Source organism: Ailuropoda melanoleuca, chromosome 4 (assembly GCF_002007445.2).
Source record: "Ailuropoda melanoleuca isolate Jingjing chromosome 4, ASM200744v2, whole genome shotgun sequence".
NCBI classification, from domain to species: domain Eukaryota; kingdom Metazoa; phylum Chordata; class Mammalia; order Carnivora; family Ursidae; genus Ailuropoda; species Ailuropoda melanoleuca.
In genome coordinates, this window is record NC_048221.1 from 88,434,186 (window position 1) to 88,454,754 (window position 20,569).

Below are 20,569 nucleotides of genomic sequence, written 5' to 3' on the forward strand. Positions count from 1 at the left end.
CCACCCTTTACGAGACTCTGCTTAAGACCCATCTCACCCCTTAAGTTTCCCCAACCACTCCGCCTGCAGACCTTCCGCTCCTGCGCTTGTGCCAGGTGGCACTAGTTCGCGCCTCGGTCACACGCCTGCGTGTTTAGATGCGAATGCGGACGCGAACACGCAAAGACCGCGGGACTGCCTCCCCTGTGGCTGCGCTCCTCGAACGCTACCGCGTGCCATGCGCAAAATGAATGAATGAACGCATAACTCAGGGTGCGACCCACACGCTAGGAGAGAACGCCCTTAAGCACAGCTCCCGTACCACACGCCCTCGCCGGACCCCGTTCGCTCAAAACAGACTAACGTGAGCCGCGAGCGCGGAAGGCGAGGGAGGGACGGCCGAAGAAGGCCCGGCCTCCCATAGGCCAGGACGGCACGAGGGGTGGGCTCCTTTGGGGGGATCGGTCGTATATTGGTCGAGCCTCCAGTTTTAGGGCTGGGATTGGTCGCGCCGCTCCAAAGGCCGCCTCCGCGCGGAGGAGGGGAGGGCCGAAGGGCGTGGTCGGCGCTCGGTCCCGCCCCTGGCGTAGCGGACTCGGGCTTGAGCGCCGCGGTCTCCACCTGGGACCCCCGCGTAGGGGCTGGCGTGTCGGCCTGTTCTCGCCGCAGGCCGGGTCGGGGCGTCCGAAGCGCTTGAGGCGAGGTAAGTAGCTTCCGGGGCGTGGGGTCGGGGCTCCGCAGCCGCCGCCCGCGCGGTCCGGCCCCTCTGCCCAGCAGCCTCTCCGGGTCTGCGAGGCCCGACCGGGCGCGCCGCCGGGCCCGCGTCCCCAGCCGGGAAGGGCACAAAGGGCTCCTGGGGGCAGGGGCGCCTCGCGCCTTCGACTCCATTTTGCCGGCGGAACGGCGGGTGCGGGGCGCGGAGGCGGGAGGCCGGGGTTGGAAGAGACTGAGCGCGGGGAGTCCGGGCCGAGGGGGGCGCGCGTGTCCACGTATCCTGTCGTCCGAGCAGCTGCGCGGCTGGTCGGCCCCGGCCGCGGGCGAACTCCCTTTCCCTCGCGGCCTCTCCCCGGGCGTGTGCTGTTTACCCTGCGCGCTCGCTGGGGTCCAAGTGGCCCTGGGAGTCAGGCGCTCGCGCCTGGCTCCCAGTCCGTTTTGACGCGGAGACCCTCTCTCACCAGCTCGGGGTCATTCCCACGGGAAAGATGGAGACGGATGATGCTTTCTTGGTTCTGTGAATGCAGCAGCTGCCGAGCGGAAAAAGCAAAATGTCTTGCTTTTTTGCTTAGAAGGGCCACCATTTCCAGCTGTCATCACTTGAACTGTTCTCAGCAGCCTAGGGACACATGCCCAGGTCCTTTTAATTATTTGGTTGGGTTCGATATATCGTTTGTAATAAAAATGAGCGGAAACCTGCCAGTGCCAGAGCAGATTGGACCTCACTGGGAATTCAGTGGGGAGTGGGGCCTGCACGAAGATAGGTAGTATTCATAAATACCCTAACAGCTCCTAGATCTAGGGATGCGTGACAATATGTACTAGGTCAGTTTGCCTAGGGTTTGGTTAAAAGTAGAGGTCAACACTTCTCATTTGCGTTCCCTGCGTCACCTGGATCAATTCTAGGCCAGTCAGTACTAAAAAGAGCAAAGAACTCAGTTTTACCTCTTCCGAAAGAAAAACTTTTAAAGCTCTTCCCCACCCCACAGCTATTTAATCACATCTTCCTTTAGGCTACTTTCTTCTGCCTCTGCTTTTACACGTCACATTGTATTGAAACCAGTGGTTTCCCCAGCTCCTAGCACTTGGAAGTAGAAAACACTCAATGACTTAAGCCAAAACAAAACAAAACAAAAAACCCAGCAGTGTAGCCAAAAGTTGACAAAACAAAAATTTTCATTCCTTTGATTTGTTGGACCAATTATTTTTGTAGGTTGGGGAAGCAGTTGACTTCTGGCTCTCTTAAGCTAAATCAGGCTTTTATCTGTCATGTTACTAACTCTGGATAAGTTATTTAACTTCTCTGTGCCTCAGTTTCCTTACCTGTAAAATGGGAGTTATAGTAGTACCTACTCCGTGGGTTCTGAGGATTAAATAAGATATTGATATAAAGTGCTTAGCATAGTTCGTGGCTCAAAGAAAATGTTCAGGAGTTGTGGCAGTTATTAGGATAAAAGTAAACAGATACTTGAGTAGATTTTCTTTTTCTTTTTTTTTATTTTTTTAAAGATTCTATTTATTTATTTGACAGAGATAGAGACAGCCAGTGAGAGAGGGAGTGGGAGAGGAAGAAGCAGGCTCCCAGCGGAGGAGCCTGATGTGGGGCTCGATCCATAATGCCGGGATCACGCCCTGAGTCGAAGGCAGACGCTTAACCGCTGTGCCACCCAGGCGCCCCTTGAGTAGATTTTCTAATATTAAGTATCTGTGTAGTACTTGACCCTTCAGGGTCTCTCTGCCTTTTAGTCCTTATCTGTTGCTGCACTTTAAAGTCCTTAAGCCTTTCATGATTTTCCCCCACAGTGAAACTATTCCATAGATTATCTGTTATTTATTTAGAGTCTCACCACCCACAAGAGGTTGACTGATTAAGCGCCAGGTAACAATTTGCCCAAGTATTACAGGTAGTGTAGTTGATACGCTCTTAACGTGGTCTGATACTTAGAATCGCCCTGTCAGAGCAGAGGAGCAGATGGGGCCTGTTGTGGCTGACAAATCTGTAGGATGATTGGTTTGGACGGAGAGGCAGAGCTTGTGGAGATGGACTTGGAGTAGCTTTTTTCCTTATAACTTAGCTCTGTTCTCATGAAGAAACTGTCTCCTGTCTTTGAAGTTACTCACAAACATTGTGAAAAGTGGAAGAAGTCTTCTCGTTGGCTTTAGACCTATTATTGGCCAGATCTACAGGTGGCAGATAGAACCCCTGGGGGATGTTGCCTCACTTCCAGGTTTTCCTGTACCACTTTCTGGGGGCAGGAAGCAGGCTAAATTGTATGTTTCCTTCCAGCTGTAGATCTACAGCTTAATATGTCAGTTTTTCTTAAATTATTTGGAGTCTCCAAAACAAATACCTTCTCCTTTTCACTTGTAGCTATCACAGGAGAATTCTGGTCTCTGGTTCTGTTTTTAATGTAGCCATAATGAATCTTGAATCCTTTCTAGGGAATATGGTTCTTTCTGGGAACTCCTTTCCCAATGTGACACACTATAATTAGGTATTAAAAACCTGCTGTAGGGTGTGAACTTTCTCTAGTGTCCTGTTGCAAAGACTTTAAGGACAAGGACCATAAATTTCCTTGTCAGGTGTGCCTGGCATGGGATAGGCACTCAGTGGAGTGCCTCGTTGGCTCAGTCTGTACAGTCTGCAACTCTTGATCTTGGGTTGTAAGTTTGAGTCCCACGTTGGCTGTAGGGATTACTTTTTTAAGATAAAATCTTTTTTAAAAAAGGCACTCAGTGAATGGTTGTAAAGCCATCGTAGTAATTCTTTCCAGTGTGCTGAAACAGGCATACTGACTAACCTGGTGCTTCTGAAACATTACCAGTCACTTGGAGATCTTGCTCAAACGCAAATTCCGATTCCAGGACTCTGGTGGGGCCTGCGAACCTACATTCCCAGCAGGCTCTGAGGTGCTGCCAGTGCTCCTGGTCTTCAGACCACACTTTGAGTAGAAAGGTACTAACATAAGTATCTGCATTTGTTTTGTTTTGTTTTAAGATTTTATTTGAGAGAGAGAGAGCAAGCAAGCAAGCAGGGAGGGCGACAGGGAGAGGGAGAAGCAGGCTCCCTTCTGATCAGAGAGCCTGACATGGGGCTGGATCCCAGACCCTGGGATCGTGGCCTGAACCGAAGGTAGACGCTTAACCGACTGAGCCACCCAGGCGTCCCTGCATTTGGTTTTTAGAAGTATTGCTAAAAACAGGGGTGCCTGGGTGGCACAGCGGTTAAGTGTCTGCCTTCGGCTCAGGGCGTGATCCCGGCGTTATGGGATCGAGCCCCACATCAGGCTCCTCTGCTGTGAGCCTGCTTCTTCCTCTCCCACAATCCCCCTGCTTGTGTTCCCTCTCTCGCTGTCTGTCTCTATCTCTGCCAAATAAATAAAAATAAAAATCTTTAAAAAAAAAAAAAAGTATTGCTAAAAACAGGTTTCGTTTCCTTACGGTTTTTGGATAAAGTCTTGGATTTATGATCTTTTTTTCTATTCATTATGTTACTCTATGTTTTTTTTTAAAGATTTTATTTATTCAACAGAGATAGAGACAGCCAGCGAGAGAGGGAACACAAGCAGGGGGAGTGGGAGAGGAAGAAGCAGGCTCATAGCAGAAGAGCCTGACGTGGGGCTCCATCCCATAACGCCGGGATCACGCCCTGAGCCGAACGCAGACGCTTAACCGCTGTGCCACCCAGGCGCCCCTATGTTATTCTATTTTTAACAATTCTTATATTTTGTTCCAAAAAATGATTTGAGAACTCATTCCAAGATACTTCCCATATAACAAGATTTTTAGTAGAAGTAACTGAGGCAGATAGGTTGAAGGAAAAGTAAGATGAAATCAAGGGTAAGATTAGTACAAAAGGTGACTGTCTTTCTGTCCTAAGCTTGGGTAGGATTGCACATTTGCTGCTGAGCTTCCTAGTAGTCAAAGCAAAGAGGAAAATTCTATCAGCTTTGCTAATACCTTTAAAGTAAAAACAAACTGGCTGTTCAATGAAACACTTGTTTTGTTTTGTTTTGTTTTTTTAAAGATTTTATTTATTTATTCGACAGAGATAGAGACAGCCAGCGAGAGAGGGAACACAAGCAGGGGGAGTGGGAGAGGAAGAAGCAGGCTCATAGCAGAGGAGCCTGATGTGGGGCTCGATCCCATAACGCTGGGATCACGCCCTGAGGCAGACGGTTAACCGCTGTGCCACCCAGGCGCCCCTCAATGAAGCACTTGTTTTTGTTACCGAGGCCCGAGAATTCTCCGGTGTGTTCTCCAAAAGAGGATCCTTTGGTACAGGGANGGACGGTTAACCGCTGTGCCACCCAGGCGCCCCTCAATGAAACACTTGTTTTTGTTACCGAGGCCCGAGAATTCTCCGGTGTGTTCTCCAAAAGAGGATCCTTTGGTACAGGGAGCAGCATTCTTATCAGTAAGAGCCTTATCAGTCTTCATACATGTAACCTGACTGCCTCACAGAAAACACCCAGCATAGTAGTACAAGCAGTGGCTTGTGGAACTGCAGCCATGGATCAGGGCCAGCTTGCTCAGACAGTAGGAGAGATTTTTGTTACAGGAAAGCTGTTTTTCTGCCCTGCTGTCTGGTGGGAACAGAGGGTACGGTTATTGACACATTGAGTCCTCAGCATCCGCATGGTTTGAGTTTTGTTGGATGGGGACGGTCTGCTAAGGAGGCCAGAGAGCTCACAGTTGAGTGGACAGGGGGCTGGAAGCTCAGCCAAGCTTCTAGATGCGGCAGCAGCATCTCTTTAAAGGCCTTCCTTAGACCTGCAGGATGAGTTAGAAGACTGGCCTTACTGTGAGGCTACCTGCTGGCCCCAGTCAGTTGCCAGCCTGTGAGTGAGCAAGTGAGAAAGCAAGAGAAGCAGCCTTCCCACCGTATTGATTTAGAGGGAGCCACTGGCTCCTCCTCGGGTGCTGGAGGATTCCCTCCGACTCTAAGCAAAACATAGGGAAGTAGCCCTAGGAGGAGAAGGAAAGGGGATGCGGCCCATTACCAAGCCGGGAGAAACATGTCTACCCTCCATAGCTTTGAACCCCTTCTTCCTTTTTACTTGGCTCCTTTTATTTGGCTTTGACCTTAAAAAAAAAAAAAAAAAAAGGTGGACACAGCACTCAGGGTGACCTGCCCTATAGGGAAAGACAGGACCAGTGGGGAAGACTAAGGGACTTGGGGGCTTCAACAGCCAGGGAGGGGGCAGGTAGAACGGCGGTTGCTCTTGGCTGTTGACCTCCTGGTCTCAAACCTCCAGCCACAGCATTCCCGGCACCCACCCCACTCTGAGGCAGGCCCTGGCCTCTTGTGACTGTCCCTTTTGTTGGCCTCCCCCGCATATGTATTTACCCCCTATCATTGCTGCTCCCACGCCTGGATTGGCTTCTGCCTTTAAGCTTCTTTCCCATAAATCTAGTTCCCCCCAGAAACTTTTCCAACAACCTGACAATGTTGGGTCCGACCCTGCTCCCTCCCCCTTTCCTTGTGGGCAGTTTCATGTTTTTAGAGAAAGAGCAGTACTGAGAGCTTCTTTGTCTGGTTCTCTGGTCAGATTCTGCCACTATGTGTGCGTTCACCACCTATACCTGTGGCCTCCTGTGAAAACGCGGGGAGTTTGAAGCATTTGGCCCCTGAACCGTAGGGCTTGCTCTGTGAAGTAGCCGGTACAGGTGGCCACCTGTGTGCTTGCGGACAGAGATGGGCCTTGCCCCAACACAGCTTCCCTGGCAAAGTTGGTATAAATCAGATTATTTCATAGGGAGGTTGTGATTCAATGAATCCTGGAGATAGTCCTTTTTTGATCAGAGGAGGATTGCTCCCTGGTTGATTCCTCTATCTGAATGGTTTAGTTTAGGAGAGGAGTATCCTCTGTCTCTCCTAATACAGCCCTCCTTCCCCCATCCTGGATAGGAGTACGTGGGAGGAAGCGCTGGCAGCTGTGAGGGGGCTGGACGAGGGGGGTGTAGCACACACCAAGAAGGGTCAGGTGTCCAGGCTTACAGAGTTAGTGTTGCCACATACGTGACGTGTGAGCATATTTTTACGGTAGGGCAAGTGGAAGCCAAGCCTACATCACTCCTAATTATATGTATCTGGTAGGTCATCTGGCCTCTGTGGGGGACTAATGGAGAATTTAGTAGCAAAGTCCAGGTGGTCGCTAGAATATCCTGAAGCTTATGTGGCTTGTCTCTTGGTTTGGCCAAGGACAGGGCAGTTCCGGTGTGTATAGACCTTTCCCAGATGGAGGGTTGAATTCACTGTTCATTGTGTGTGCTCCGAGACCTCCAGGCCCTCACTCCAACCTTGTGGTACTTCCCTGTTGGGGAGGAGGGCGGTTGAGGCTTCTGCCCATCCCAGAGCTGCTAGCCTGTAGGAACATTGTAAGATACGTGGTCTCTGAGCAGGAAGGCCCCACATACAGTAATAGGTTCCGTAAAGCTAGTGACCTGGGAGGCAATGTTGGTCCAATACCACAAGTCATTTTCATCATCCAGAGCAGTCCATTGGAAAAGGAATAAGCTGCTTCTCATTGGAAATGTCCAAGCAGAATCCCTACCTCCACCCTCACCCCAGGTTAGAAGGAGTGATGTGTAAAATCTAGAATCTATGGAAATGAGGGCTGGACCTTCATGCAGATGCCTGCCTGGCAAGTGCAAACAGGATTGAACCCCAGAAATCTAAAACTTGTGCATTTGCTAGGCTACTTCATCAAGATTGATGTTTTTAAAAATGCTTTTGCCTTCAACAGTCATTACTTCAAGGAGTTTTCCCTGATTATTTCTATCCCAGTTGATTTCTCCCTTTGTATTCCGTAGCATCTTATATACAACTTGGAATGAGCTCTCATGGACTTCTTTTAATTCTTTTCTTTCAATGTATCTGTCTTCTTATAACTGGTGTAGTTGGAGAGGGGCGTGATTTGTCAGGCAGATTAATAGGTAAGATTGCAAAGAGACTGTTTATCCTTACTGAGAAAATAAACCTGCCTTTTCCGAAGCACTGTTTCCATGAAAATCGTTATTTCAGACCATCTTACCTGGTTGCCGAAGGACCTCTGGCGACAGTATTAACCTAGTTCAGGTTTGTATGCACACTTGAAAATGACCTAGAGGTGTCTCCTAACTAGCTTATAATTCTGGCTCACCACTTCCCACCCCCCAGGATAAATGGATACCTTCTTTTTTGAATAATGAGTCCAGACAAGACATAAAAATTACATCATCAAAACAGATCATTTGTTTGCACCCTTTTCTTGTCCCGGCATCATCTTATTCCTGCCCCTGTCGCAAGACCACACCCTTTAGTGGAACGGGAAAGCAGGTAGAAGGGGACTTAGCCACCCGTCATGGTCTGACTCTAGCCATTGAGAGAGTTCTAGGAATGGAACAAGAAGTAGATATTGAGGGCTGCAGGCTACACTTTTTCAGCTCATGGGCTCGGCTTATAAACATCTTCGTGTGTAGCTTTTTAAACAGCCACAAGGTGAGGCTGTGGCTCCATAGAAACCTGTCTCTGCAGGACGGCAGCACTCATCTCGCTGTCCTGTCACTCTCTTCCCTCTTCTCCTTCACGTGCTCATCTGCTTTATACCTTGTTCCCTTGATGGTGCATAAAGAGCTCGGGTTCTGAAGTCACAGCGTCCTGGATTTGACTCTCTCAGCTTTGGTTCCCCCCTGCGAAGGGCGACAAGGCGACCTGCTCCTGTGGGAACCCCACTCTCGCGGACTGCTGGTGGGGGTGTAAGTCACTGCCACCCTTCGAGGCCACTCGGCAGCAGAGGCGGCTGTGCAGGTGCCTTGCCCTCCGCGGCTGTCCTTCTGGGTGGGGACGCTGTGCACGTGCCAGCAGGTGCACGAGGGCTGTGCACCTGTGTGCTTCTGCTGCTGGTTGGTGGTGGCTCCTCGCTGCGTTGCTTGTAAATAAGGAAAGATTGGAAATAACCCCAGCATCCGCCCTTAAGGGACCAGAGAAGTAAACCCAAAGGCACCCCTCCAGCGGAGTGCAATGCTGGGCAGTGATAGGAAAGAAGGGAAGTCCGCTCTCGCTCTGGGTGTTGCTGAGGAAAGGTCTCCAAGATACTTTTTTTTTTTTTAAAGGAAAGAAAACCTTCTGAACAGGCTGCCCTGTACAGTGTGCCTCTTTTACGTAAAGAGGGAGAAGGATGAAAGAGATTTTTGTGTTTGCATATGCATCAAGAGGTGAGAGACATATACGCAAATTACTGAGACTGTTTACCTATTTTTATGGGACTGTCTAACGGTAAATATTTTGCCTTTGTTCTCTGAAACATTGGCTGCTTTTTCTCCCTCTGTTGGATTCCTTTGTGGCTTGCAAAGTGGCTTGTTACACTGGTTCTGTGTCCCCGACGCCCCAGCGTCTGCTGACCATGGGCATCATGCGCCGGGCACTGTCGGAGCCCTGCGTGCTGTAGCTGGTTTGTGTGAGGGATGGGGACGAGGGCGGAGGGAGACTTCTCTCTGCAGCACCTCTTGTATTTCAACCACATTACCTGTCCAAAAAAATTATTGTTCTGCCCTGTGTGGTGGTTGTGAGACGAGAGTACGTGTGAAGTGTGTGTGCTCTTCTGGGGTCGCCTCCCAGTGGGCCTGGAGCCTCGTGTGCCTGGGCAGACAGAGCAGGACCCCTTTCCAGGACGTGCTCTCTCAGGGTGTATCTGTGCACACTCAGTTGTTTCGCATGTGCGAGCTGAGCAGGATGAGCCCCTCTCCACAACCAGCCCCACTCTCTCAGGCTTTCCCGTTGTCCCCAGCACCTCCTCTTGCTATCACTTCAGCTCCTGGTCTCTGTGGAAGCAAGGCTATTTTTGTCCAGGTTCTAGCTTTGAGGTTGTCCCAGTGCATTCCAGGTGGCCTCCGAAATCCTGGGCCCTTAAGCTTCCCTTGTTCCCCTTCCCAGGCCTCTGGGAGCAGTTCCCCTCTGCCAGCTTTTCAGCCCCAGCCCCTTTCCCACGCTTCAGTGCTCCCAGCACCAGTGCTCCCAGTACTTGTTGCCTGTACTCTTAGGTTGGGGGGGGTTCTCTGTTACCCCTTAAACTCTTAAAGGAACGGTTGTATTTTCAGGTCCAGCTCCCACATTGTTCTTTCTTCCCTCCCTGAGTGCTCGCCCTGCTTCTCCCTTGCCTGCCCACCCACCCAGTGCATGTGCTCACGCTCGCTCTCTGTCATGGGCACACATGCTATGTGGCCATTACATTGTTATCTGCCTAGAATTCCACGGCTTCCCTCAGTTGCAAGCTAGTGGGAGAAGAGTTGCTGCTCACCCTGTCTCTGGTCGCCGGCCATCCTTGGAATGAGAAGGTGCCACCTGCTCCATAGCCCGAGGTGGGGTTTCTGTGTTTTGAGAGGATCCTGCCTCCTCCACCAGGCAAAGTGGGCACTGAGGGAACACTCTGGGCTCAGCCAAGGCCTGAGCATGCCCTGACTTGCTGTTCCCTAGAGCACAGCCATCAGAGCCAGGCCAGAGCCGTCTGCCAATGGGAGCACTGCAGCAAAAGAACTGTGGCTGGGCTGGTGCAGGGAGGGCCCCGACCAGGCTCCTTACCCAGTGGGGCCAGGACGAAAGTGTGGCTTTAAGCCTTGCCTCTGATTTGGACCTGCATTCACCTGCCTGGGCACCAGCTGCTGGGGCTGGGACTGGCCATATAAAAGCAGAGGACGAAGTGGTCTACAACTCCGTCCGCTTCAGAAAACTCCGGGGCCAGGGAAAAGCCAGACCTGTGTTCTCCTCTGAGGAGATAGACACCATTTGTTCTTTCTTTTCTTTGACCAAAAAAAAAGGTTGTCCTTTTTTTTTTTTTTTTTGAAGTATAGTTGACATATTTTTATTAGTTTCATATGTACGACATAGTGGTTCCACAACTGTATACATCACAAAGTGCTAACCAATGCCAAGTGGTAAGTATAGTCACCATCTGTCCCCATACAGTGTTACTACAATGTTACAGATTATATTCCCCATACTGCACCTGCCTACTTCATACATCCCTGTGACTGCCTGACTTTATAACTGGAAGTTTATACCTCTGAATCCCGGTCACCTATTGCCCCCTCCCCTCCGGCAACCACTGCTTTGTTCTGAGTCTGTTTCTTTTTGTTGTTCTTTGTTTTGGTTTTTAGACTCCAACTATAAGTGAAAACATCTGGTATTTGTCTTTCTCTGACTTATTTCACTTAGCATAATACCCTCTAGGTCCATCCATATTGTCAGAAATGGCAAGATTTTGTTCTTTGTTTCCATAATCTTAAGTTGTTTCCATATCTCGGCTGTGCTCAGTAATGCTGCAGTAAGTAAGGTTGCATAGATCTGTTCAAAGGAACGTTTTCATCTTCCTCCAGTAACTGTCCGTAAGTGGGAGAGCTGGATCGTGTGGTACTTGTCGTTTTCGGTGTTGGGGGGGCCTCCGTGCTGTGTTCCATGGTGGCTGCACCAGTTTCAGTAATTCACCAGCACTGCACAAGGGGTTCCCTTTTCTTCACCTTTTCGCCAACACTTCTTATTTCTTGTCTTTTTGATTTTGGCCATCTGACAGATGTCAGGTGATCTCTCATTGTGGCTTTGATTTGCATTTCCCTGATGATGAGTGATGTTGGCATCCTTTCATGTGTCTGCCGACCATCTGTCTGACTTCTTTGGAAAAATGTCTATTCAGGTCCTCTGCCCATTTTTAAAAATCAGATTATTTGTTTTTTTGGCGTGAAGTTGTATGAATTCTTTATATATTTGGGTATTAAACCCTTGTTGGATATATGATTTGCAAGGATCTTCTCCCATTCAGTAGGTTACCTTTTCTTTTTATTGGTGGTTTCCTTCATTGCAGATGTCTGTCTTCATCATTAAAAAGCAAGTTCTCCTGGACACAGATGCAGAGAATATATCTTTTTTCTTTTCCTTTCCTATTTTGTAGAGAGCTGAAGGCTTCAGGGAACCCTGACCTGGGGACATCTCAATGGCCTTGGGAGAAGAAAAGGCAGAGGTGGAGGCACCCGCGGACACAAAGACCCTGTCCTATGGGCAGTGGACCTGCAGGGAGCAGGAGGTGGACACCCCGGGGCTCGTAAGCGGGGAGCAGGAGCAGCCACCATGCCTGGAAGCTGAGACAGGGCCTGCCTCCCCTGTGTGGGGAACAGAGGGGCTGTGCGCCCCTGGCCCCAGCCCCTCTGGAGCCTACCAGCCACAGGCCAACACCACCAGCAGGGAGCCAGTAGCTGGTAGATCTAAACTTGCTCTTGGTTGCCTGCTTCCTTCTGCTGGCACTGGGACTAGAGACCTTTTGCACTCTTTGGGAAGCCAGGTAGGTAATAAGGCCAATGGGACTGTAGATTTAACTCATGTGATCCTTTGGGAGTATGTTCTAGCATTTTCTTACTATCTTACCTGCTTTCCCAGCCCCTGTACAAGGTGGGGAATTGGGGGGAGTCTGGGTGTGATGATTTCTGTTTTACAGGCTTACTTGGAGTGTTGGGCCTTGGGGCCATTGGGGACTCTGTCCACAGCATCTCCTGTTCCTCGAGTATGATTGGTGATCTTCTGAAGACTAGGGATGCTGTGGCCAAGACCTGTTGCCCAGAGAGCTGGCCGGGGGAGCTGTGACAGGGGGAGCTGTGTCCTTTTTCTGACTTGGTGATCTGAACTCTTTGGGGCGGGGGGGGGGCCCTGAAGAGACTCGGGGAGGGAGGGTCCAGGGCTGTGCATTCCTTCAGGCTCTGAGTCTGTATCCCCTGGGGACCCAGGGAACCTGGCAGAGCCTTGGAGCCTCTGTGGTGAGCACTGTCCCTGGGCAAGAAGACTTTCTTGGGCCTCCCTGCCTGCAGGAGAGCCTTGTCTAGTCAAGTCACAGGGAGCAAGCAGTCCTGCTTGGCCCTGTAACCTCAAGCATACCACCAAGTCTTTTAGGCCCTCAGTATAACTGGGAAGGTGACCTGAATGATCTGTCCTGCCCGGCTCTGACATCCTCTTATGTTCTGCTTGCCAAGGCCTTCCATGGGAATGGCTTTGATGTCTTCAGTACCACTGTGGCCTTGGCTGCTGCGTGCTGCCCCCGTGCAGTTCTGTCCTATGAGGATGCTCTGAGCATGACTGTCTGGGAGAAAACAGCAGCTGGACCCATCCGCCTGGGAGCCAGGGGTGGTGGGAAGCCCAGGGCACCTGTGAGTCAGGGATTTAGTGAAGCAGAAAGCAAATAAGCAAACACAGAAATAGGCTGTTTCGTGAGCTTACTATGGATGAGGTTAGTATTGTGGTACCTGTTGTGAGGTTAGCTCTTACCCTGTGCTTCTCACGCCTGAGTTTCCTTTAATCCTCATGTCCCGAGGAAGTGGTACTATTACTATCCCCATTTTACAGATGAGGGAAGGGAGGCACAGAGTCGTCCATCTGGAAGGTGGCAGTTGGGTTGGCATCAAGTCTGTGTGGTTCAAACCCCATGCCCTTAACCATTGTGTCTGATCCTACCTTCCCCGGGGGCAAGTTCTTCATCAAACAGATTGAAAACTCAGAGTGAAGAGGCTGAGATGAGGGACTCGCTTTGTTCATTCATAGCCGGCCTGAGCTGAACGGGTGGGGCCTGGTGGGTCACCTGCCTCTTGCGTGGGGATGGGTCTCGGGGCAGGGGTTTCTTCTGCCCAGGACGTGCTTCTCTGAGGTTAGGTGGTGTGCCCCAGCCTCGGCATGACAGAGCTGCGCGAGCTGCACCCTCTGTCTGCTTGCACGAAGACTGGAGCGTGGGAACAGTTTGGGGAAGGCGGTCTGCTTCCCACAGCGCATGGGGCTTCCGTGCTGGCCACTCGCCATGCTGTCTACTTCGCACATCAGATGTAGACTCTCATTGCAAGAGCTCTCCTGAATATCATCTGGGTGCCTAGGGAAAATTCCATAGTTGTCCTCCAGGAAAGAAATTTGGTTTGCTTATTTTCACCCGAGTGGTTTTTCTTCCCTCTTCTCATTGCAGATGGAGGAGACCAGGCTTTCTGCCTCAGAAGATCTACCTCAGACTCTTAGCGTTCCCAGAGCCACAGGCCTTTGCTCGGGACATGATGCCGATAGTGAAGATGACCTGTCCCTGGTTGAGTCGCCGCAGGCGCTAGACCTCAGCCAGCAGCCCCACAACTCAGGTTTCCCTTTCCCGCCGAGGTGGAGGCCGCTGGGGAGCCAAGCTACCACTGCTCCTTGGCTCTCCAGCTGCAGCGTCTCTGCCTCCTCCCTGGGCAGCAGTCTCCAGGGTTGCCGAGAGAGGGCGGCACCTCCAGGTTGCTCCATGGCCAAGGTCTCCTCCTCCCTGGAACTGGTCGTCCCCCAGTCGGCCCCCTCTGTGGTGGGGCCGGGGCCAGGACTCCAGTGGTCACCCCAGCCTGTGTCCTCCGGGGTTGATGCTCCTGGGCTGGGCGGGAGGCGCCTCTCCTTCCAGGCCGAGTACTGGGCCTGTGTGCTGCCAGACTCCCTGCCTCCTTCCCCCGACCGCCACTCCCCGCTCTGGAACCCGAATAAGGAGTATGAAGATTTGCTGGACTATACTTATCCGCTTAGGCCCAAGCCTCAATTCCCAAAGCACCTTGACAGCCACATACTGGCTGACCCTGTCCTGCAGGACTCAGGTGTAGACCTGGATAGTTTTTCTGTTTCCCCATCAAGTACCCTGAAGTCTCCCACTAATGGCTCCCAGAATTGCCCATCAGCAGAGGCCTCTGCCCTGCCATTCTCTAGGCCCAAAGAGCCAAGCCTTATGCGGTGGCCCTCTGGAGTACCCCAGAAGCAGGGCAGCATGGGGTTGGCATCTTGTAAACAGCTCGCATCTACCCCCAGAGCCCCAGGCAGTAGGGATGCTCCTTGGGAGAGCAGAGAGCCAGCCCTGAGGGGTGTGAAGGACTGGTTCCCCGTGGGCAAGCACCTTGAGGTGGGTTCTCCCCAGCCGAGGACATGGGACAGAGGGTGGCCCTTGCCCAGGGCAGAGAGAGAGAAGGGGGCCAGCCAGGGTGTCTGGCACGCTGCCTGCACAGAGTCTGGACGGAAGTCAGAAGAGGAGGTAGAAAGTGATGACGAGTATCTCACCCTGCCCACTCGGCTGACGCAGGTTTCTAGTTTGGTTTCATATCTAGGTTCTATTCCCACCTTGGTGACCCTGCCCACCGGGGCTGCCGAGGGGCAGACCTCCCTGGACGTGTCCGACAGCGACGGGCCAGCTTCCCTCCCGTCGGACTCAAGCCAAAGCCAGCTTCCTTCTGGGGCTGCCTTCAGAGCACCCAGGGGCCCCAAGGGCCAGAACCACCGTTTGCTGCACTCCTTCGTCCAGGCAGGGGGCTCTCCAGGGGATGGCAGTCTGGGGAGCAGCCAGGCCCTGGGGGTCTCCGGACCGCTGAGAGCACGCTCTTCCTTGCCAGCCGTGTGGGACCGGTGCGCGTGCTTGGACCCAGACGCTACAGGGCAGCCTCCCGGGAAGGGAGAGCAGGGAAAAGAATCGCTCGTGCAGTGTGTGAAGGTAAACTCTACGTTCGAGGGGCTTTGCCTAGAGGTGTGTCTTCTGCCCGTGCGTGGACTCCAGCATAGTAGCCTTGAGCACTTTTTATGTGCCGGGCACAGCGCTGTGCCTTCTCTTACTTGCGTCTCACAGCTCTGCCCAGTAAGGACTACTGTGGTCATTTCACGGTTGGAAAGAGGCAGTGAGGGGCTAGGTAAGCTGCCCGCCCGAGGCTGGAGCCTCGGCTTCACCACCACTCCAGGCTGCCGCGAGGGCTCTTGACCCGAGGAGGGAGAGGTGTTCTGCACGAGCAGCGTGTGTGCTCACACGCCTTTAGGGAATACGGCACTGAACGGAGGTGAATGGTTTTCTTGACTGTAAGACTTCGGAGAGCCTCAGGTTGATAAAGTGGTGGAGCGCTAGGGTTGGAGTCCTTAGATGCACTGCGTCCTGGCCGTCTGGGCCACCAGACCTCTTGTAGACGCGTGACTGTCCGGAGGTAGAATTAACACCACGGAGCAGAGTGGCCAGCATCAGGCAGATCTGAGTTTGAACCCCAGCACTGCCGTACTTGGAATTGCGGCTCAGTCTTTGAGTTTGCTCATTTGTAAAATGTGGAGCCTTGCCTCCTTGGGATGTTGTATGGATGACATGAGATAATTCGTGCCGAGGGCTCTGCAGTCCCTGACTCAAGAATGTTCATGGCTCTGCACACGTGCAGAGTCCACGCGTGGCCTCGTGTCCTGGGTGAACGCACGGACGCTGCATGCGCAGCAGCAGGCCAGGGGGCGAGAGACCGTGAGCCGGGGTGACACGTGTTCCCTAGCATCTGAGGGCCTCAGTCAGCTCCGTGACGTCCCGTGTATGATTTTATTTGTCCGGTGAAGCAGGGAGGACAGCTGTTAGCCTGTGCCTCTTTTGCGATAAAGACCGAGGTAACTGTGAGGCAAATGCAGAACAGGGACACGCAGTTTTAATTCAGTTGTTTCCTGCCATAGGTTTAAGTTAGTCACGATTATAGGCCTTTATTTTGTTTTCCTCAGGGACAGAAAGTTAGCAGTGGTGCTCACCCAAGAATCGGTTTCCATGGTAGGCGGGCGTCCTCTGGGCCGGTCACTGTCCTCCCGTCAGCCGCTCTCCCCACGTGCAGGGCAGGCTTCTCTCGGCCTGTCATTTTTGGTGTCAGAAAGGCTGAGGGGCAACCGAAATCATACTGCCTTCGCGGAGGTCTGGAGTCATGGGGTGGGGACAGGCAGGGGAGGAGGGAAGAGACTGACCCCCTCAAGTGAGGGAACGCTTGGAAAAGGTGCAGAGTCTGTGTCCTGGAATCCCCTGGATTGAAAATGTGAACCGCAGTTCGGTCAGTAACACCGTGTGTTCTTTTATTTGTCTACACAGACGTTCTGCTGTCAGCTGGAAGAGCTGATTCGCTGGCTGCATGACGTAGCAGACGCTACCGACCACCTGATTCCGTCCAAGTCCAATCTTACAGGTCTCAAGTCTTCTCTGCAGCTTTACCGGGTAATATGTGGTCCTGGCTTCTGGCTGTTCACCCACCAGAGTGGTGGCTAAGTACTTGATTACAAAGTAAAAGTTCAAATAACCAATACTCGGTATGTTATGGCGCAGTTGACTGTTTTACCTGAAATCTAATCAGAGGCCCTTTTCAAATTCTTAATGCTGAAAAACTAAAATGTAGGAGTTATTTCCCAGGCCAAGCAGAGTTTGGAGAAAATAGATTTACCTTTAATCAGATATTCTTAAGGGAATTTGCAGTGCAATTTTGCAGATGTCTCGGGTTAAGTGCAGAAATGCACTAGTCACATACGGCTATTTAAATTAAGTACAGTTAAAAATTCATATTTTCCAGTTGCACCAGCTACATTCCAAGTGTCCCAGCATCACATCTGTCTAGTGGCTGCCATATTGAACAGTGCAGATAGAACATTTCCATCATCATAGAAAGTTGTTGGATAGCACTGACTGGAATTTGCTTCTTGGTGTGTGTGTTTTTTTGTTTTGTTGTTTTTTTGCCTCTTTTTTATTAAGGCTTTGTTATTTTTAAAATCTCTTTAATTATGAGTTCTGGCTAATTTGACTTTCTATCAGGTGTATTTGGAGTGGTAGTTTGTGCCTGCTGATCTGGTATAATAATCAGTACGTCCCCCTTCATCCTCAGAAGTGTTCTGAGCCGGATGATAAATTACACAGTTACCCTAAGTATAACATTAACCTTGACTGCACTACCCACAGACCTCTGGCATGTCTGGTTGGCCAAGCATTTCTAACCTCTTTCGAAGGAGCAGAGGTAGTCTGTGGGGTCTGAGCCTGTGAGGCTAGTCTAGAAAGGGTTTTCTGCGACAGTTCTTTGAATTTCTATAACCTAGCCAAGTGTCTTTAGAGGCGGCTATGATTTATCTGTGCCTAAGCCGGAGCACCACACCCCCAGCGCCTCCCGCACCCTGGCAGGAGAGGACCTGTTTTCCAGCACGGCACCAACTACAGTTTGGGGCGGGGCCTCGCCTGGCTGGGCCAGCTGTTGTACCTTAGTGGGAGTGCTGTTCCCTGCTGTGTGTAGAGAGGCTGCCCTGAGGGCCTCACCCAGAATATGCTTGAGGAAGGAGAAGGCTGAGTGTGACAGGGTCCTCTGTGTAGCTTCCGAGTGCGTGTGCAGAGCTGAGCACCCCTTGGGGGCTCAGGAGCAGTACCACTGTGGGGAGGGGAAATAATCTGGAAGTTCCCTCAGAATATCTGGGTGATGTCTCCAGAGTGCCTCAGCCTCATCCCCATCAAAGCAGGTGCCAAATAGAACAAGTCCATTCCCTCCATTTTATCGCTCACTCTGTCCTTCTCTGCCTCAAGTTGCAGGCTAGTCAGAGCAGCTTTCTTGCTTTGTGGGTAGAACTGAGATCTGAGCTGGGAGTTACCCTCACAAGTCAGTGAAGACTAGCCCTCTTGTGTCACCCACACAGTTGTGTCATGAAGTGGGACGGCTGGCAGCTCCTTCCCAACACAGACTGGTACATGCCCCATGCGTACGTGTGAGCTACCTTGACCCCTGCTTAGATGATAGCTCATACAAGCGTGTGTGTGTGTATTTCACATATTGTCAGCTGTGACTCTGTCTCATATTTTGTCTTAGCACTGGGTTTACAGCAGCATATGAGCTACAGAAAATACTAAAGAATAAAATAATAAGTACAGGTATTAGGGCAAAGGAAAACTAAAGACAGGAATATAGTTCAATCCAAGAGTAAAATTCTGACTCCAGAATGTGAACCACCAAGTTCTGAACCCTGTACTAAAGGCCATCATGGATTTGACTTGACACATCTTAGCAGCTAAAGGAACATCAAAAACAACTGCAAGGCTTGGCACCCACTCACAGCTTCCCTGATGCCTTCCCAAGGCCCGAGGTCTGCACAGAGCAGGACACTGAGGGAAGAAGTGGGTGGGGGCCCCCCTCTCGTGGTTCTTAACAGGTTTGTTAGAATAGAAGACTGTGTTCTGAGAATCCCATAGCCTTGTGGGTTTAAAGAAAGCCCTGTGAGGTACGGCAGAAAGAAACCCTGACTCCAAGCTGTTCATGAACCAGGCTCTGTCAGGGAAAAGAAAACTCTTCTTTTGTCCAATTGTAAACAAAAAAGGATTGAGTCCGTATTTACTTTGGGCTCAAACTAAGTCAAGTGAAACTAATGTATTGTTTACTTGGGGAATTCTGAAGATTGGGTGGGTTTGTCTTCCAGGTTACAGAGGAACTGAGCTACTCCACAAAGGATCATTTTAAGTTTTACAAAACAATAGTAACAAAGCTTTTTTCTTTCTTTTCTGATACGCTTTAAGCAATTTAAGAAAGATATAGATGAACACCAGTCCCTGACGGAGAGCGTCTTACAGAAAGGGGAGAGTCTTCTTCAGTGCCTGCTGGATAACACCCCAGGTGAGCTGCCTGAAGTCTTGAAACGAGCCGGCACGCGGTCCCTCTCAGCAGCAGGTCCAGGGGCCACAGGGTCACCGGTAAGGACCCAGTAGAGCAAGAGCCTCCCCCCATCCCCCGGCTCACCCACTGCCCGAGACTTTGATGGCTGCCCGCCAGCCCTCACCTCGTCCCTGCCCCTGCAGCCACACAGCGAGCTGGTCGCTGAAAGGTAAGCAGAGTCAAGCCTGCAAGGACGACACTCTTTGGCCTTCCCCTGGTGCTGACCTGCGCAGGAATCCTGGTTTTCATCCAGGCGTCCTTGGCTCTCTGATAGGATATTCACAGTAGGGAGCCCTCAGGGGTGCCCCTCCTTTCCCAGCTGAACAGGCTGAACCCGTCTCTGGTTATCTGCTTGGTGTTCTGCTCTGAGGAAGTATCCATTTGGGTATTTGAGAGCAGTCCATTCTAAGGGAATGGACTGAAGGAAGATGCGCGCTGATGAGAGGGGAAAGGCTGGAGTTCATTTTGCAGGATGGGTTCCCAACTTAAGAAAAGGGAAAATCACAGACTTCGAGAGTACACCCAAGCATGCAGAGTGCAGGGATTTACGATCGGAGCTGTCCTTGCTGTGGGCAGACGGGAAATGGAGGATGAGCTCGGAGGGTGCTAGGTTAAAGCAAAGAACCGATGGATTGCCAAGAGCAGCTCCTGGTTTCCTGTAAGACAAGCAAGGGCTAGAAGATCCCGTCTATGTTCTGCCTCAGTTTTGGAGTGAGGTGGGGCTTCTGCTGGAAACCGCAGAAGCAAAGCTGTGCAGGACCCCGGGGCTTGAGAGGCAGTGAGGCGGCGCTGTCGCGACCAGAAGCGCTGCGTGCATGCGAGCGAGGTGGCCTAGAGCAGAGCTGCTCAGCCTGGGCAGTCGCCACACTGTGGGCCACATAGCGCTCTGGGAGGAGGGCTGTCATCTGCGGTGCAGGATGTTGACAACACCCCTGGCCTTCACCCATTAGATGCCAGTAGCACCTTCGCCTCCTCTCCAGTAGTGACAGCCCAAGATCTCTCCAGACGTTGCCAGACATCCCCTGGGATGAAAAACGACCAGGGTTGAGAACTGTGAACAGGCGGAGGGATTTCAATGGGACAGGGAGCCAGCCACTGAAGGCTTTTTAGCAGGGCAGTGATTATCCAGTGCGAATTATGGGAGCCCTTGGCAATCCCCTGCCCTCAGGAGGCCTTTGTTTTGGTGCTTGCACTAGGGTTTTTTGGGTTTCACTGGGGCAGAAATTCAGTACATCAAGCTCCTCTGCTGCTTGAATTACATCCGTGTTATACTGAACACCATGAGCCAGGCACTGCAGGCAGCAGTTAACATACAGGATTTTTTTCCCCATTTAATCACAGTCTTGAGATGGATGCTATTATTACTCTCCCCCCAGAGTTGTGAATTTGCCTTAGACCATACAAGCGGTGGCAGCCTGTCTAGCCC

At 51.4% G+C, this 20,569-nt stretch overlaps 1 protein-coding gene across 7 annotated transcripts in view; it reads left to right on the top strand.

The window, feature by feature from the left end:
- The first annotated feature begins 553 nt into the window (after nt 1-553).
- Nucleotides 554-20,569, top strand: part of CEP68 (centrosomal protein 68) — a 35,661-nt gene continuing 15,645 nt past the window's right edge. For 5 of the 7 annotated variants that reach the window (XM_034659230.1, XM_019808377.2, XM_019808380.2 and 2 more), the window contains exons 1-5: nt 554-682; nt 11,619-12,005; nt 13,662-15,185; nt 16,563-16,685; nt 19,008-19,104. In XM_034659230.1, coding sequence (XP_034515121.1) covers nt 11,661-12,005; nt 13,662-15,185; nt 16,563-16,685; nt 19,008-19,104 — 2,089 coding nt within the window. In that variant the 5' untranslated portion in view covers nt 554-682; nt 11,619-11,660. Of the gene's footprint in view, nt 683-8,790; nt 8,893-11,618; nt 12,006-13,661; nt 15,186-16,562; nt 16,686-19,007; nt 19,105-20,569 lie in introns of all 7 variants that reach the window. The other 2 variants (XM_019808378.2, XM_019808382.2) reach the window with 2 other exon arrangements.